The sequence below is a fragment of the Bos mutus genome, chromosome 8, assembly GCF_027580195.1.
Source record: "Bos mutus isolate GX-2022 chromosome 8, NWIPB_WYAK_1.1, whole genome shotgun sequence".
NCBI classification, from domain to species: Eukaryota; Metazoa; Chordata; class Mammalia; order Artiodactyla; family Bovidae; genus Bos; species Bos mutus.
In genome coordinates, this window is record NC_091624.1 from 44,996,956 (window position 1) to 45,016,555 (window position 19,600).

General features: G+C 40.6%; 1 protein-coding gene across 1 annotated transcript in view; it reads right to left on the reverse strand.

Moving 5' to 3' along the window:
- Nucleotides 1–19,600, reverse strand: part of ADAM7 (ADAM metallopeptidase domain 7) — a 79,550-nt gene that overhangs the window by 16,545 nt on the left and 43,405 nt on the right. The window contains exons 20-21 of the mRNA XM_070374927.1: nucleotides 19,239–19,338; nucleotides 13,043–13,099 (exon numbers count right to left, since the gene is read on the reverse strand). Coding sequence (XP_070231028.1) covers nucleotides 13,043–13,099; nucleotides 19,239–19,338 — 157 coding nt within the window. The remainder of the gene's footprint in view (nucleotides 1–13,042; nucleotides 13,100–19,238; nucleotides 19,339–19,600) is intronic.

Below are 19,600 nucleotides of genomic sequence, written 5' to 3' on the forward strand. Positions count from 1 at the left end.
TTAAAAAGCAACACATTTATTTTAAATCTAAACAGTAGGTAATGAACCTATCTTGTATTCAACCCTGTGCTACTGATCCAAGGATCTGCTGGAAGTAGTCAGCTTTTAGCACAATAATTGAGACAGTGAAGAAAAAGTGAAAAGTGTTAGTCGCTCAGTCATGTCTGACTCTTTGTGATCTTATGAACTGTAGCCCCCAGGCTCCTCTGTCCATGGAATTCTCCAGGCAAGAATACTGGAGAGGGTTATCATTTCTTTCTCCAGGGTATCTTCCCGACCTAGGAATCTAACCCAGATTTCCTGTATTGCAGGTGGATTCTTTACAATCTGAGCTAAAAGAGGGAACAGAATAAATATTTTTAAGTCACCTTTTTAAAAAAAGTAATAAAACTTTTCTGAGTAATTTTCTCTAGTTTTACTTTGCTATCATATTAATTCACTACACTATCTACATAAGAGTCAGTTAAAAATGTCTCCAACTTACCATATTGCCTCTAGTCTAAGCTGGCTCATCCTCTCTCTTGGTGAAGGACCTGATGAAGCCTTGTCTATATAGAACAGAACCCTAGAAACCAATATCAACTTCCCCTCTGCCCCATTCCTCTCCCCTCACTCAGAAAAAAAGCTTTGTAAAGCCACTGTCTTCTGTCTGTCTTTACCATACTTGGTCTCTATAAAGCATGGCATCTTCTAATCTGGACAATTCATGAGTTTCTCTCTCATCCATATTTATTAGTGTCTTTTTTTCCTTTAAAGACAAGTTTGATCATGCTGCTGTCCCTGAAATCCCTTTAATAAGTCCCACAGCCTTTAAGGTAAACTCACATAGAATACCCTCTACAGTCACCTTCAACGTGTGCTGATTATACATGTTTTCCTATACACCTTATAATTCATCTACAGTAACTACTCACTATGAATGAACCCATTAAACCACATACTTTCCAGTTCTCCTTGTAGTCCTCATTTTCTGCTTGGTAAATCTTTGTATATTTGTTAAGATCTTAATGAAAATGTGCCTTCTTGAAGGCTCCTCCACTCTAACAAAGAGTGTACACCTCCTCTTCTTTAACCTGGGCAACCCCATCTATTACCTTCCTCCTTTGTGCCTTTCATCACCTGTTTTGCCTTTCTATGGGGCTTGGGTTCCTTGGGCTTTCCTAGTGGCTCAGATGGTAGAGAATCTGCAATGCAGGAGGCTCAGGTTCAGTCCCTGGGTCAGGAAGCTCCCCTGGAGAAGGGAATGGCAATCCACTCCAGTATGTTTGCCTGGGAAAACCAATGGACAGAGCACCCTGGTGGGCTACAGCACATGGTTTCACAAAGAGTTGGGCATGACTGAGCAACTGACTTTTACTTTGAATTTTTCATTGTCGTTCAGTCACTCAGTTGGGTCTAACTCTTTGTGACCCCGTGGACTGCATCACGCCAGGCTTCCCTGTCCTCCACCATCTCCCACAGCTTGTTCAAACTCATGTCCATCGAGTGGGTGATGCCATCCAACCATCTCATCCTCTGTCATTTTCTTCTCCTTCTGCCTTCAATCTTTCCCAGCATCAGGGTCTTTTCTAATGAGTCGGCTCTTCGGATCAGGTGGCCAAAGTATTGGAGTTTCAGCTTTAGCATCAGTTATTCCAATGAATATTCAGGACTGATTTCCTTTGGGATTGACAGGTTGGATCTCCTTGCAGTTCAAGGGACTCTCAAGAGTCTTTTCCAACACCACAGTTCAAAAGCATCAATTCTTTGGTGCTCAGCCTTCTTTATGGTCCAACTCTCACATCCATACATGACTAATGGAAAAACCATAGCTTTGACTATATGGACCTTTGTTGGCAAAGTATTGTCTCTGTTTTTAATATTCTGTCTTGGTTGGTCATAGGTTTTGTTTCAAGGAGCAAACCTCTTTTAATTTCATGGCTGTCATCATCATCTGCAGTGATTTTGGAGCCCAAGAAAATAAAGTCTGTCACTGTTTCCACTGTTTCCCCATCTGTTTGCCAGATGTGATGGGACTGGATATGCCATGATCTTTGTTTTTTGAACATTGAGTTTTAAGCCAGCTTTTTCACTCTCCTCTTTCACCTTAATCAAGGGTTCTTTAGTTCTTTGCTTTCTGCCATTGTGGGGATGACATCTAATGTACCTAGAATAATAACCTTCAATACAGCAAGTATGCAATGAATCCATGCTGAATAATGGAGAAAATGGATAATTAAAGAAGCAGAACCTAAATGGTATCGATCCATATTTGCTATATATTTAGTTATTTTAAGCCATTTTTCCCCTCTGAAATGTATAAGGATTATTGGTCTCTATTTCTAGGTTTTTCTTGTTTGCTTAAAGAGTTACTTTAAGTGAGGGAGTTCCTAATGAAAAAGATCATATTTTGGCTGTTTTGTGATCCTGGAAATGATTTTCATTGTAACACCCTCTTTTTTAAATTAACTTTTATTGGAGTATAGTTGCTTTACAATGTTGAATTGGTTTCTACTGTACAGCAGAGTGGATCAGCTATATGTATTGTATACATGCATTCTCAGCCAGTCGCTCAGTCATGTCTGACTCTTTGGGGTGCTTTGGACTGTAGTCTGACAGGCTCTTCTGTCCATGGGATTTCCCAGGCAAGAATACTGGAGTGGGTTGCTATTTCCTCCTCCAGGGGATCTTCCTGACCCACGGATTGAACTCTCATCTCCTGTGTCTCCTGCTTTGCAGGTGGATTTTTTTACCTGCTGAGCCACAGGGGCAGCCCTGTATGTATGCATATATTCCTTCCCTTTTAGATTTCTCACTCTTCTTTCTGAGAGTTGAATATCCAAGTGACCCCAGGGTGCAGTTGGCATTACACTGGACTTATGACTGATAATTCATTTCTGAAGGTGGGATATTACATGTCAAGTGTCCAGCTGGTGTTGTTTTCAGCATAGAATCTGTTAAACCACCAAGGCAGCATTAATAAGATGGAATGAATTGATTTCTACTCGGGATTGACCAGCACGGCCTCAATACTGTGGCACCTAATATGCTCTGTGTGCTACTTGGAAGGTATTTTTTCATTCCTTCAGCAGCATAAACACTCCAATAGGTAACAGTATCTAAATCCAAGTCTCTCTTCAAAGAGAGCACCACACACATTTCTGAGATCAAATTCATCTCCATTTACTTTCCCTGGACCTTAATAAGCATGTCCCTGAGTCAGGACCTGAGGGTTTTTGTTTTTTAAATTTCACCATTCCTGGGTCATCAGTATAAGCTATTATATCAAGAGCCTGATGCTGATAAGGTAAGAGAATGGAAGAGTTTAAATATGAGATGAGAATGATTTTTATTATTTCTTTATTTTTTGAAGTCAATGGGACACTGTTATCCTTTTTTAAAAATATTAAAAAAATATATTTTGGCTGTGCCACGCAGCATGCAGAATCTCAGTTCCTGATCAGGAATCAAACTCTTGCCCCCTGCAGGGGAAGCTCAGAGTCTTAACAACCAGACTTCCAGGGAAGTCCCAAGAATGATTTTTAAATGCTGGATGATTTGCCTAAAATCATTTGTTTTTCTATCCAATGAGCCTTTTTTGAGTCCAGCTGGAATGATGACAGACCTTTGAATATTTCCTTCCCTCTAATCATTACTTTGAAGAACCTGCAGAAGATGTGAAAATGAAATTGATATCTGCTGCTTTATGGCAAAAACACAGGCCCACCCACTGCACCTGGGTGGCAAACCACTTTCTAGATCAATGTTGCCTTCTCCAAGAGTGAACTCTGAAGTCATTCTGTGACCACCTGTGATGTTGTTGTCATCTTGGGGCATGACTCAGTGCTCAGTAGCTAAGTTGTGTCTAATTCTTTGAAACTCCATGGACTGTAGCCCAACAGGCTCCCCAGTCCATGGGATTTCCCAGTCAAGAATACTAGAGTGGGTTGCTATTTCCTCCTGCAGGGGCTCTTCCTGACCCAGGGATGGAACCGCATGTCCTGCATTGGCAGGCAGATTCTTTAACACTGAGCCACCTGGCATGACCAATCAGCCTCAAAACTGGAGTGGGGAAGAGTTCAGATTGTGGCTTTGGTCTGAAGCATAGATCAGATTTTTTTGTTTTGCCATTTACAGCTGCATATCTGGGGACTGGTTATGCTTAGTTTTCTCATCTGTAAAATAATACTGGTCACAAAGCTTTGCAGAGGACATCCCACGGTGAGTGTATAAAAGTCTGGAAGTTTAGACCTGGAGTCTAAAAGGGTGCAGTACAAATTTCCTCTCTTTCCTTACCTATTAAAGATGACCATTCATCTGGTGCATTCTATATTCAAGCAAGCAAGAAGGTTTCATTAGAGACTCTGCCTCTGTATTGATGCCTACCATCCCCCAACGCATTGGCTCCTTTCGAGTGTCAATAATTCTGCTGGTCTTCCTTCTCTGCACAGATGGTGGGGCAGCATCAGACAGCTTTCCTAGGCATGCTAAACTGAAGTAGAACATCACCCAGAGAGAGCCCTGTCCTGTTGAGAAAGCATCCTCCAGAGCCTAGAAAGTGAAAGTGTTAGTCGCTCAGTGTGGTGGACTCTTTGTGATCCCATGAAATGTAGCCCGCTAGGCGCTACCGCCCATGGGTTTCTCTAGGCAAGAATACTAGAGTGGATTTTCATTCCCTTTTCCAGGGGATCTTCCTGATACAGTGATTGAACCCAGGTTTCCCGCATTGCAGGCAGATTCTTTACCATCTGAGCCCCAAGGGAAGCCAGAACCTAAAGTAGTTGTAAAACACAGAAAAGATTCCAGGATCACAAGCACCTCCTAGGGAGTGGCCAACAGAATGGTAAAAGGAACTGAAGCCTCAGCTGTATCCCCAAACACAGCCCTCTGTGAACAACAGCATCTCAACTAGCGAGTTCCTAAATTGGGGGGTCACTACTGGGTGATTCTCTTGTCTTTCCTGGCTGTGTAAACCTATGAATAATTGTCCCTGTGGCTCCAAAGGTTAGGAAGTTTGCTGGATGGAAAATGAAAGTGGGAGTGAGATATATTCATTTCCTTTCTAGGAGTCTGAAATTGAGTGAGTCTGCATTTTCCCTATCAAAATTATATTTACCCAAGAAACATGGGAGTGATTGAAAGCATACTCTTTGGAGTTAAGACTTCCTGGGTTGATGTCCTGACTATGATATTTAATAAGCTAGCTCTCTCTCAGTGGATTATTTGACTTTTGAGCTTACTTTTTCTCAAACTGTAAAATGAGGATAATAATATTAGCTCACATGTACGAATGTAAGAGTTAGACCATAAATAAAGATGAGCGCTGAACAACTGATGTTTTCGAATTGTGGTGCTGAAGAAGACTCTTGAAAATCCCTTGGACAGCAGTGAGATCAAACCAGTCAATCCTAAACGAAAGCAACCCTGAATAGTCATTGTAAGGACCAATGCTGAAGCCGAAGCTCCAGTATTTTGGCCACCTGATGTGAAGAGCTGACTCATTGGAAAAGACCCTGGTCCTGGGAAAGACTGAGGGTGGGAGGAGAAGGGGATGACAGGATGGGGTGGTTAGATAGCATCACCACCTCAATGGACATGAATTTGAGCAACCCGCAAGAGATAGTGGAAGACAGAGGAGTCTGGCATACAGTTCAGGAGATCACAAAGAACTGGACTCGGCTGAACAATGCTCACAGAGTTGTTTCAATTTAAAAATGAAATTATGCTATTAAGTGCTTAGATTAATGCTTAACAAATAGTATGCACCCAATAAATGCCGTCTTTGCTCTCCTGGTAGCAAATCGCTGGTGTCCACGGCTTTTGCAGTCACTTATCTAGGATTCTCTAAGATAGCTCTGGCATGGTTTCTTCCAAACTAGCCCACCTTTATGTCTTTCGTCTCTGACCCCAGAAGGTTTAAAGTTATATCTTCTTTTCTGAGCAATCGATATCCATTATGTATAGCTTAGGATAGCTTTTCCTGGAGAAAGATGTTAATGCATTCTGTCAAAGCCTCCAGGCAGCCACTTCCTTACATAATGACTTCTGAGTTTCCTAAAAGCCTGACCTTCAGTCAGAAAGCGATCAGGAAGCTGCCAATAAGCTCAGTCTTCCAATTATTTCTCAGTCTTTGGTGATTATCCATTGTCATCAAGGGTCCACCATTGAGTCCCAGCAGTCACACAGGCTGTGGCTTCTCCTGACATTTAAAATCCATTAGGTGTACCTGGTTGGCGGGGGAGGGGGGCGGTACCTTCAAGCATCCATGGCAGCAGTGGCCAATCTGATGGACTCCAAAAACTAAGTAAACAAGATACTACAAAATTTAAAAATAAAAGCAAAACTCACAAGAGTCTTCAGGAGACTGGGTTATTTGGGGCTACTGACAAGCCAGCTTCAACAAGACTGGATTTCAAAACAGAATAAACAGGACTTGTCTTTCTAGTTAGAATCTCCAGTCAAAGCTTTCAGGCTGCCAACCCGGCTCTCCTTTCTTTTCAGCGATATGCTCTTTGTTTTCTCCCTGAACCCACGATCCTGGCAGACAGGGAAGTTATGTCTGTCAAAATTCACCCAGAGCTACTTCCTTAATAATCAGGAAGAGGACTTTAACAAAATTCTTAGTGAGTTTGTTTACAGTCACTGTTTCCTACGACTGCTGCTGCTGCTGCTAAGTAGCTTCAGTCGTGTCCGACTCTGTGCGACCCCATAGGCGGCAGCCCACCAGGCTCCCCAGTCCCTGGGGCTCTCCAGGCAAGAACACTGGAGTGCGTTGCCATTTCCTTCTCCAATGCATGAAAGCGAAAAGTGAAAGTCAAGTCGCTCAGTCGTGTCTGACTCTTAGCGACCCCATGGACTGCAGCCTACCAGGCTCCTGCGTCCATGGGATTTTCCAGGCAAGAGTACTGGAGTGGGGTGCCATCGCCTTCTCCGTTCCTACGACTGGTGTCTAACAAAGGAATGGAATCAGGCTACCTGCTCGCAGATTTAGTTTTCTATGTCGCCTCCTAGTGACCCTTCTAGGAACTTCATTGATGGATTATCAGATACCGAGAGACCTGCCGCAGAAGGGAAATGTTTATAAGGAAATGTTTAGCTTTCTTCAGAATGATTTCACAATTGTAGCACATCCAAAGTCCATTTTTTTAATTCCACAATAACCTATCAGCCCAGATGCCTTGATAAAAAGGCAGAGTGGCTCTATATCTGGTTGATATTTGAGAAGACAGTTTTCTGTTTCGCATCTAGGAATTCAACCTAGATGAAAAAACATTAAAAAAAAAAAAAATTGAACGTTCCAAAAGGCAAAAATTGAATTTGCCACATCTCAGCCATTATTTATGTAGCATTTACATTGTATTTATAACTATTAATAAAAGAACTATTTTCTTTGCATTAGGTATTATAAGTAATATAGAAATGAGTTAAAGTATACATTTGCATTGCATAAGTGTTAGACGCTCAGTCTTGTCAGTCGCTCAGTCTTGTCCGATTCTTGGCGACCCCATGGACTGTATGTAGCCTGCCAGGAGCCTCTGTCCATGGAATTTCCCAGGCAGGAATACTGGAGTGGGTAGCTATTCCCTTTTCTATGGGATCTTCCAGATCCAGAGCTTGAACCCAAGTGTCCTGCATAGCAGGTGGATTCTTTACCATCTGAACCACCAGGGAAGCCCATAGATTACATGCAAATAATACAAAAAAAAAAAAGAACAAGTTCACCATTTTATGTAAGCTACTTGAACTTGGGAGGAGGTTAGTCTTCCCTGGGGGCCTGGAACTAATCCTCCGTTGATACCCAAGGAGGACTGTAATGGATGCTACTGGGAATGTTGGGTTTGTTTTAGTTTGTGTTGTCATCACTGCAGTCCTAGGCTTCCCTAGTGGCTCAGATGGTAAAAAATCTGTGTGCAATTCAGGAGACCTGGGCTCTATACCTGAGTTGGGAAGGTCCCCTAGAGAAGGGAATGGCTCACTGCAGTCCTGGCAGGACTGATGTAAAAATATACTTGATATTCCTTGGTACCATAACATTTAGATAATATAGTGTAACAAATACAGATTTTAATTTATTTTTTCAGAGGATTTTTAAAAGTGACTTGCAGAAACTTACATTGCAGAATTCATCCCCTGCCCATCCTTCACCCTTTGAGATGTACAGCCACTAGTAGCTCTGATCAATTTGACTTCCTTTTATATTTTATACTGTTTTTTCTATGGGGTTCCCTGATCCTGCATCACTCAGTGGTTGGAGATTTGGGTACCGGTTTTGTCCAAACTCTGGGAGCCTATAAACCTTTGGCCCTCAGCCATTGATCTGCATGTGGGCTGGGGAGCATAGTCAGGGTTCAGCTGGGTTCCACTCCAGTCTTGGATTTTCCTCTTTGTGGCGTTCTCCTGAGTACTCAACACCCAGGCAGGTCGTTCCCCAGTTAACTGGGAGGATGTGGGAGGCTCATCAAACCTACCACGCTTCTCCTATGCCTACATCCTTCTTGTACCATTTCAGGCTGGTCCACTCTCACTCTCCCCGTGATTACAACTTCAGTCTAAGGTGCATCTTTGTCCTATTTGTTTCCGATTGGCACTTTAAAAAATTAATTAATTAATAATTAATTGTCTGAATTAATTAAGTCTTAAATACTTAATAATTAATTCTTATAAGTGGAATATAGTTGCTTTACACTGCTGTGTCAGTTTCTGCTGTACAACAAAGTGAATCAGCCACATGCATACACATATCCCTTCTTTTGGGATTTCCTTCCCATTTAGGTCACCACAGAGCACTGAGTAGAGTACTGTGCTGTATACACACACTGAGTAGTGTGTTCCCTGTGCTATACAATAGGTTCTCATGGCTGATATATGGTTTGAATTTCTTCTTCCCAATCCACAATGGCCCACTGAATGTCACTGAAAAAAAATATAAATGCAAAATTAGATAAAAGGTCTTGGAAGCAGCAGCATATGTGATGGGCCCTGAAGAGCCCCAGATTGGTTAGCTTCCAGATAAATCCACTTCTGTCCAGGGCAGAGGGCACTTGACTAAGTGCAGAGAGCCAGTCCAGCATCTCAAGACACTACATTCCAGGCTGGTAGCAAGTTCAGATTAAGCTGAGGCATTAATAAGGGTTGTTTATTCATGACTGGACAGCAAGACGTTCAGGGGGCGGAGGTGCAGGGCAGAGTTGCTTAGATAGTAGGTCTAGCAGGTGTGTCCATTCCCAGAAGGAGCCTTGACAGTGCTTGTGGATTCAAGGGGTAGGAGTCAAACCCCAGGGAAATGACAAGAGCCAGAAATATTAGGGCTATGAAATCGTAACTGCTCCACAACCAGAGACAGAACTGTGTCTACAAGGGGACCACTGGTTAGAGGTGGCTATGAAAATGCTTCTGAGTCTGTAGACAGTATTAGAAGAAGATCCCTAGGAAATAGAGCAGAGAGAGGCATTTGAAACGAATGTAAAGTCTTGAAGGCCTAGGGTGAGTGATATGGACGAGCATGATGAATATTACTTAAAATTAAAAAGAGGTTTAACTGTCAGAAGACTCCTGGGGTTGTTTGAAAAACAGGGTAGCAGATGAGAAGTCTAGAATGATTATCTAGGCAGGAAGCAATGAAGTGGGAGGACTTAGGGAATTCCAGACATTTATAATTGGAGAGAGAGAGAAATTTGGAAAAAAAAAAAAAAATCACTAGAAATTGGTAGGTAGTTGAATGTGGAGCCCAGGACAGAGGAAATGAGTGATGATGGAGAGTTCCCTGAAGGAGATGTGGGAACAATAAGGAAAGTAACAAATCAAAAACAAAAAATCATTCTTTTAAAGGGAGAATAAGATATCACCAAAATGTATATTGTTCATCAACACATGTATTGTCCAGGGGACTGGAATATGTGAACATCTCTCCATTTTGTCAAATTAAAAAAAAACAAACACTATTCATAGTTGATATACAATGTTGCGTTAGTTTCAGATGTACAGCAAAGTGAATCACTTGTACATATACATATATTCACTTTTTTATATTTTTTCCCATATAGGTCATTACAGAGTATTGAACAGTTATCTATTTTTATATAGATATGTGGATATATGTCAATTCCAATCTCCCTATTTATCCTTGTCCCCAGCCCAGTAATCATGTTTGTTTTCTACATCTGTGAGTCTATTTCTGCAAATAAGCTGATTTATACCACTTTTTTAGACTTCCCATATAAGCAGTATCACATGACATTTGTCTTGGACATGAAGATTATTGCTTGCTTTAATGAGGCTAGTGTATATGATACAGAATTTTTCTTTTTTCAGAAATTTACATAAAATGTTTCAATTAGCATGTTTTCTTTAAGCATGCATTTATCAATATTCTTTCTCAAGGAATGGCTTTAATAAGAACAGATGCTTACTGAAAGCACACTAGGTATAAAGTGCTGAGTCACTGCTATCCTTTGCTGATTTAACTAGCTCCTCCCATCAACCAGTCGGCATTGCAACAGAAATGCACCAGGAACAACCAGCTTTCTTCTTTCATTTGCAGCTTTTATTTAATTGAATCAGAAAATTTGCATTTAGCACTTAAAACCTTTATTTCAGTACATTAAAAAATGATTGCGGATAGCTTGAGCAGTTAAGAAAAAAGAAAATAGAGAACATAGGAGAACATGATGAGATGCTCTCTTATAAGAAAGAGCTGAAATCATTCCCAGGACAACCCCACATACCAAAGTAATCAACTGGAAACAGCACAGAAATTGCACACTGGAGTGCTCAAACCCATATATTGCAAGGATCTCAAAAGCCTTTCATGGAAATTGTATTTCCTCTCTGCTGGAGTCAGTTTTTTGAAAATTTTGTACGTCTATGAGTTTTCTGGCTAGTTTTCAAGAAGTCTAAAAAATTAAGGAAGTTAGAATTGACTTCTAGGCTTTTTGAATGACCAGGAGAGCTTCATGTCCTCTTTGGCCACCCTCACAAGTTTAAGAAAGATTTGGTAGCCAAAATGATTATTCTTTTTCCTCCTTCAGCGATAGGGAATGATCAGAACAGCCATTGACCTTTTAATTAGGAAGTGGAATCTGATTCTTCCTGCATGGATTTCCTCGGCATCTCCGCAGGAGAGAACTTTATTTAAACTATAATTAGTGGTAATTATGTCAGGTTCAAATTAAGAGAAGTACTTTTATGTTCCCAAAGCAATAACCTGTAATAAAAGATGTTTTCCTTCTTAGAGTCAACATTGTAATTTACTTCCAAGTTTTAAGTAATTAGATTAATATTTTGCAAGAACATACTAGTGTAAGAAGACTACTTATTGTTGTATGAAGCTAAAGGAGCATGTAAAAAAGGATAGTTTTTTTTTTTTTGATATATTAGCATATGTCTAAGCCACAGGTTGTGAATTCTACAAGTAAATGTTATAGAAAGATACTGCTTCTCTTCAGCATGTTCTGTCTGGATAAAGAACAGCTGAGAAACTACCAGAATTTGTGTAGCAAATATCTAGGGAAGGTTAAGAAGATCTTGCTTCCAGGATCCTCAGCCTAGCCTCGCACAGCCATTTTGGATATCCAATTTCAAGCTCTAAATAAAAAGAGATGGTTAAAAGTGAATTATTTTCTGCAAAATCTATAAGCATGTTATATTTCAGTGACTCATCTATATCTGCTAATTACGGTAACCTTTTTACATTCTGTTGTACTATATTTATGCATGCTTTCCCAGATCTCCTTAGCCATGGCTGATTAAGCAGTTATTGTAAAATCGACCAGTCTGTCACAGAAGAAAGAAAGCCGTTTTGTTTTTTAATACAGAAAGGCAAACAGTTTGCTTGCCCTAAGGACCATCTCTCTCTGCTCTCCAATGTGAGACAGCTTCATCTTTGTGGAGTGGAAGGACAGCTTGAAAACATTTCTGGTGGCTCAGTGTTAAAGAATCTGCCTGCCAATGCAGGAGACATGGTTTTGATTCCTGGCCCAGGGAAGATCCCAGATGCAGCAGGGCAACCAAGACTGTGCACCGCAGCTACTGAGCCTGTGCTCTAGAGCCCATGCTCCACAAGAGAAGCCACTGCAATGAGAAACCCTCACACTACAACTAGAGAGTAGCCGCCCCCCACCCCAGCCGACAACTAGAGAAAAGCCTGCACAGCAACAAAGACCTAGCACAGCCAAAAATAGAATAAATAAAATTATATTTAAAAAAAGAACACATTTCTAAAAAACATTTCCTTCTCCATCCCAAAAGGGAAAGTGTACTGGGCAGGATTTCCAGGAGAATGCTTTCTAGGGAAAACCCTCCTATTAACCCAGTACTTTGTAAAGACTCAAGAAAAGTCAATGAACGGATGAATGAGGGAATGAAAACAAAAACTCTAAAATGAAGTCAGTCACACAATGCTCTTTTGTCTCCCTTTGCAAAAATTACAAATTTTTGATAAATTTTCTATCATTAGACATACTCATTCAAAATAAAATTATACATCAGGTTTAGTGAATTATTGATTTGTAAGTGAAAGCTTTCGCAAAGCAATCATGCAGCAAACTGTTCCATTAGAAAGGATAACTTTTCTATAATTGTTTAGTTGCTCAGTCATTTTGGACTCTTTGCGACCCTGTGGACTGTAGTCCTCCAGGATCCTCTGTCCATGGGATTTCCCAGGCAAGAATACTAGAGTGGGTTGCCATTTCCTCCTCCAGGGGATCTTCTTAAACCAGGGATCAAACTCTCATCTCCTGTGTTGGCGGCAGATTCTTTACCACTGAACCACCAGGGGAGCCCATTTTCTATATCTTTATTTTGTTTTTGTTATTGTTTCCTAAATGCATTCAGACTCTGACACTGTTAAATTCTAGCTTACTCCTTTGGTAAGGTTGAAAACTCTTGGACTAAAATGAGCACTGCTGAATTATCTGTGAGACATTTAAGCACATCACGGAAAACAATTTTAATCATCTCAATCTTTTGATAAGAACAGAGAATCTCTCCAATCAACGAGTAGGCAAAAAACACAAAAATAAGCTAGCATTTGAAAAGGAGGGAACCATTTGATGTGGGAACTTACCATTTTGGCACTTGAATTGGGATCTGCCATTCCTCTGTGTTCTTTATTTGCAGATTTCTATAATAAACGTTTTGTTATGTCAGGAACTGAACCAGAAGATATCGTGCACAGACACACATACACACTCAGACCACCTCTTTTTGATCCATGAAAAACTAAGACTGTGTAGGAATGAAGTGGGCAAAGGTGGGTGAGGGTGGGGGTGGTACTGGTTAAGTGATGTTTTATCAGAAACCATGTTTTCTTGTTAGCCTTGCTGTAACCACCCTGCCTGTCCAGCATGCTCTGAGACCCTTTTGTGTGATAGGAGGATTCTGTGAAGCCACAGACTGAACACTGTCTTGGTCACCCCTTCTATTCATTAAAGAATGCATAATGAGAATTGCTGATTTTATAGAGACATAGTTGAGCATCTTGGTGATTAGCACCCAGCTCTAAATAATACATGTTCTATGTGTACTTGAGGATACTGGTGCAGATAAAGACTCCAGTGGTTCAGGTGATCTTAGAGACTCTGTAATCTCTCTCTTCTTTTTGCATCCAAGTAAATGACAACTTCGGGAAGTAAGCCCATCAAAGACACTGGAGATTATGAGATATTGGTGCATATTCAGAGATTGTATGATTCACTCAAATTTCCCGTCACAAATAATCATCTCCTAAAGAAGGCTGAGCACTGAAGAATTGATGCTTTTGAACTGTGGTGCTGGAGAAGATTCTTGACAGTCCCTCGAACTGCAAGGAGATCCAACCAGTCAATCCTAAAGGAAATCAACCCTGAACATTGGAAAGACTGATGCTGAAGCTCCAATACTTTGGACACCTGATGCACAGAGCTGACTCATTGGAAAAGACCCTGATTCTGGGAAAGCCTGAGGACAGGATGAGAAGGGGGCAGAAGAGGATGAGATGGTTAGATAGCATCACTGACTCAATGGACATGAGTTTGAGCAAGCTCTGGGAGATAGTGAAGAACAGGGAAGACTGGCATGCTGCAATCCATGGAGAAGCAAAGAGTCAGACATGGCTGAGCGACTGAGTAACAATATGGTGGTAAAAATTATAAAAGAAACCTATAAATCTGAGCTAAGGAAAAATATCTGGGCTCGTTTATCGTAAAGAAAGATATATTTTACTTCTCTGCTTTCCTACTTATGTAATGTCTCTGTTTTGGCTCCATGTCTCTCATGCATGTGTGTGCTGATTTAACTACTTGGTTTCTCTGTCATCAATATTGATTTGGGAAACACACCTCCTCAGTTAGTGGAAAGCCCTCTGCTGCTCAAGGCCTCTCTGGAAGCCATCATTCAGCTTGACCCCTGAGAACCAGGGCTGGGTCTAGAGCAGGGTAAGCAAGGCATTGTCCCAGGAATAACATTTAAGGGCTACAGACAAGCTCTGTGATCATAGTAAATAACATGTTACTGTGTTTTTTTAAAAAATCAGAACTAATTCCCAAGACTTCATGATGAGACAGTCAGTGTTTTAAATAAAGACAGAATCTGTGTTCTTACAGGAGTCATTGTACTCCTATCACCGTAATCCCAGCCCTGCCGAGAAGTTCCTATTTCTGCCCAGAGTCAGAGAGCTGTGTTACATCACTGGACCTTTTCAAGGAACTGATGAGTGGTTAAGTGGCACCAAGATTATTAGTGATACGGACAAGATTAGCACAACTAATACAGAGGAGGGACATACCAAAGTGATGTAGTGTGGACTGGAGAAGCTGGTTGGAAGTCTCTCCAAGGACTCTGTGGTTCTTCGCTGGTGAAAAGAGATACTCTTAAGCCTTCAGTTAATGCTCAAATAGGACTGTTTCCCATGCCTACAAAATCATTTTTCGAGTCCTCCCTAGAATATAGTCTTAGTAAATGTACAAATGTTGCAACACACAGAGATAACATTCTTGCCTAGGAAGAACATTCTTGTTCTCTTGTGAAGGATGAGTCTAAGAACCTACCTATAAAGCAATCATACTTTTGAGAGAGTGGGAGTTTCTTTGCATGTGTTAGTGCTAAGTTCTTTTAAACTCTTTGAGACGCCATGGACTGCAGCCCGCCAGGCTCCTCTGTCCATGAGATTCTCCAGACAAGAATAACTAGAGTGTGTTTCCATGCCGTCCTCCAGGGGATCTTCCTGACCCAGGGATTGAACCCATGTCTCTTATGTCTCCTGCATTGCAGACAGGTTCTTTACCACTAGTGCCACCTGGGAAGCCCAGGAGTTTCTTTACATTCTGGCCTAGGTTACCCTTTGTTAGGTGCTGTCTCTTAACCCTCAGTGGTTTTTATAATACAATCAGAAAGAATGGTTCAGTGGAAACAGAACCGGGAGAGGCCCTGGGTACCAAAAATCTAACCAAGCATCATTAATGTAACTTAAAAAAGGATCCCAAACACCATCCTTCCCCAAACCACAGTTTTCCTAAGAACTAGCCTTTTGATGGGTAACTAATGTATCAAACAGGCATCAGTTGAATCATTATTTATATAATTTTATGACAAATAATACAAAAAGCCTAAACAAGAGATGCAAGGACTCAAATTGTCCTCTACAATCTGCTGCTGCTGCTAAGTGGCTTCAGTCGTGTCCGACTCTGTGCGACCCCATAGACGGCAGCCCACCAGGTTCCCCGCCCCTGGGATTCTCCAGGCAAGAACACTGGAGTGGGTTGCCATTTCCTTCCCCAATCCATTAAAGTGAAAAGTGAAAGTGAAGTCGCTCAGCTGTGTCCAATTCTTAGCAACCCCATGGACTGCAGCCTACCAGGCTCCTCCGTCCATGGGATTTTCCAGGCAAGAGGACCGGAGTGGGCTGCCAATGCCTTCTCCAGTCCTGTACAATCTACACTTACAATATATCATGCTATGTGCATGTGTGTGCTCAGTCGCTTAGTCATATCTGACTCTTTGTGACTCCATGGACTGTAGCCTGCCAGACTTCTCTGTCCATGGGATTCCCCAGGCAAGAATATTGGAGGGGTGGTCATTTCTTCCTCCTGGGGATCTTCCTGAATCATGGGTCGAACCTGTGTCTCTTATGTTTCTTTCACTGGCAGGAAGATTATCACCATGCTACCTGGAAAGCCCCATATTATTCTATATAGCTAAATTCACCCAAATATTTATTAAACTCTTCTTCTAAGTTCCCCCATTTAACTAAAATTTCGGACTTCCCTGGTGGCTCAGACGGTAAAAGCATCTGCCTACAATCCAGGAGACCCGGGTTCAATCCCTGGGTTGGGAAGATCCCCTGGAGAAGGAAATGGCAGGCCACTCCAGTACTGTTGCCTGGAAAATCCCATGGACAGAGGAGCCTGGCAGGCTGCAGTCTATGGGGTCGCAAAGAGTTGGACACGACTGAGCGACTTCACTTTCACTTTCTAAGTTCCCCCATTTAACTAAAATTTTGGATAGCTCTTAGGGATTTTGTATTCTAAAAGTGCAACAAATATGCCCCAGGCTCTATTTGAACTTCTGGTAACTATTTATCATTGATCATGTGGTCAGAGGATGAGATGGTTAGATAGCATCACTGACTCAATGGACATGAATCTGAGCAAACTCTGGGAGATAGGGGCTTCCCTGGTGGCTCAGATAGCAAAGAATCTGCCTGTAATGCAGAGACTCTGGTTCAATTTCTGGGCCGGGAAGATCCCCTAGAGAAGGGAATGCCTACTCACTCCAGTATTCTTGCCTGGAGAATTCCATGGACAGAGGACCCTGATGGGCTATAGTCCATGGGATCGCAAAGAGTCAGACACAACTGAGTGTCTAACACTAACTGCTGCTAAGTCACTTCAGTCGTGTCCAACTCTGTGAGACCCCATAGACGGCAGCCCACCAGGCTCCTCCGTCCCTGGGATTCTCCAGGCAAGAGTACTGGAGTGGGGTGCCATCGCCTTCTCCTAACACTAACAACAGGAGTTAGTGAAAGACAGAGGAAACTGACGTGCTGCAGTCCATGGGATTGCAAAGAATCAGACATGACATAGTGACTGAACAACAGCATATAGTCAGACTACCTTCTCCCGACTACCTTCTCTGAGAGTGAAACTGTTTTGCATATTACTTTAAAGAAAATACAATTGGGAAATCTACTGCAACAGTGCATGAGGCATAGTAGATAATTAACAGACATTAAGTGCTAAATATATATAAACACGGGGCTAAGTGCAGTTATATACAGTTTCTTATTTAACCCTGATATTGACATCCTGTGTTTCCATATCAGAAAATCTCAGTGTAAGCTTAAAAAAGTACCACACAATATTTCCTGTTCATCTGAGTGGACAATGAAGACTTGTTTCTTGGGGTCACTATTGTCATAATAAAAAGTAAGCATGGATAAAAATGAGAAACCATCATATTACCACAGAAGGAGTATACAATCCTGAGTAAGAGAAGTTCAGTAAAAACCTTTCTACTATCATGTCATAGATATGTCCCTGGGGGTATGGTGGGAGCATGTTCTATAATACTGTACAGTAAAAAGCACAGGACTTATCAGAAATGGAGAGTTGGGGCAAGATCACTAACCAAAAAAATTCTTAATTTTAAACACTAACACCACTATATTTTCATTGGCATTTGCATCTATCAATAATCAGTTCATACTTCCTTCAAGAAATAGGTCCTTGTGGGCAGTTGCATTGGTATAATCTTATCACCAAGTTTTCTTCATTGGTTAATTTTTTTAAAGAATGCTTTCGTAGCTTCTTAATCAGCACTCACACTTGTTTTCCCCCCACTGAGCCAAATACATTGGAAATCATAACTATTGTTAAAGGTACTAAACAAGCCATAACTTGCTGGGATTTCTCCAGGATTGTCATCTTTTTTATTATTATTATTTCTATAGGTATTATTTTAATAAGCTTTCCCTTTAAAGTAAAAAGATACACAAAGAAATATATGAATAAAAAGTGTTGAGATGGGTGAATTTTCCACAAATGAGCACATCTGGGTAACCAAGCTCCACCAAGATCAAAAAAAGAACTGTACTGCCACCCCCTACCCCCCAAAAATCCACTCTTCCCTGTGATAACAACTACCCGGACATCTAATATCATAGATTGGTTTTGTTAGTTCGAACTTATGTAAGTTGAATTGTACAGTTTGCCTTTGAGTCTGACATGTTGTCTAGCAGTATGTTTGTGGTAGTATTACATCACCTATAATATGTTGTAAACATCTATAGTTTGTCCATTTTTCCTTCTCTGTAGTATTCCACTGTATGAATATATAGTGAATCATTCCCCTTTTTTGTTACTAAATATTTGTATTATTTTTGCTTTTTGCAAATAATGCTGTTGGAACATTATTGTTGATGTTTTCTGATATGCACATGTACCTCTTTCTGTTGGGTGTATTCATATGACCGAAACTGCTAGATTACAGGGAATGTGTATGATCAGTTTTAGGCCATAGTATCAGTTTTACCTACTGATTGTACCATTTAAATTTTCATTAGCTTTTATGAGAGTTTTCACTCTGTATATCCCCACTAATAATTGGCATTATCATCCTTATTCATTTCTAGTCATTTCATGAGAAAATACAATACAGACTAAAAAAAATACACAAAACAGATTCGTGGCTTAATGAAACATTTAAGGTAAATACCCTTGTAATTACTAAACTGATTAAGAAATTTCAAGTTTCCCATCATTACTGCCACCCACTTCCTACCCCTCTAAATTAACCACTTTCCAGTCTTAAAGTAATGACCTCCTCCTTGCACACAATTATACTTTCACCCCTGAATATTAATCTCTTAACACTATACACTGTACATTTTTAGTTTTTATGAGAAAAAGACTTTTCCCAATATTTTTCTGCCACTGATTTCTAATAGAATTTTATTTTGAGGACATATTTTGTATGACACCAACTCTTTTAGATTTATTAAGACTTGTCTTATATCCCAGTGGTGGTTTATATTTGTAAAATTTTCTAGCTGTGCACAAATTAGTATTTTATTTAACCAATATATTCTTCAGAAATAATGTCTTGATTTATTTCAGTCCTGACATTCTTTCCTTCCTTATCTGTCAATAGAAGATCATTGATATGGAATCATGTTAGACTATTCTTCTACATTTCCCACTTCACTTAGCTTAGGGATAGTTCACTTCAAACATACATACAGCTACTTTTGCAATTGATTAAAACTAGTGCAATCAATATTTTCTTACATGTAGAGGATGAATATCAGGTAAGATGGGCTCATTCCTTGTCTGCTGCTCATCACCAAAGTATCCTTTATTCTCCACTCCTAGGGTTTCTCGAGGTGGGCTGTCAAGAAGGAATTAAATATTGATACCAGCTATAGTATGGGATAAGCCTGTGGTTAATAGTAAATCATCTAGGAGATTTTTAAAAGACTGATTGATACTCATGTGCCACTCTATAACAATTACATCTGAAGGAGGAATCAAATTTAGCGTAAAAAAACAAACAAACAAACTTGTAATTCTGATGTGCAGAGAAGTTGGGAACCATGGGGCTAACATCTGAATGAGAATGAAGTGTGTAAAAGCTCAACTTGTTACACTTT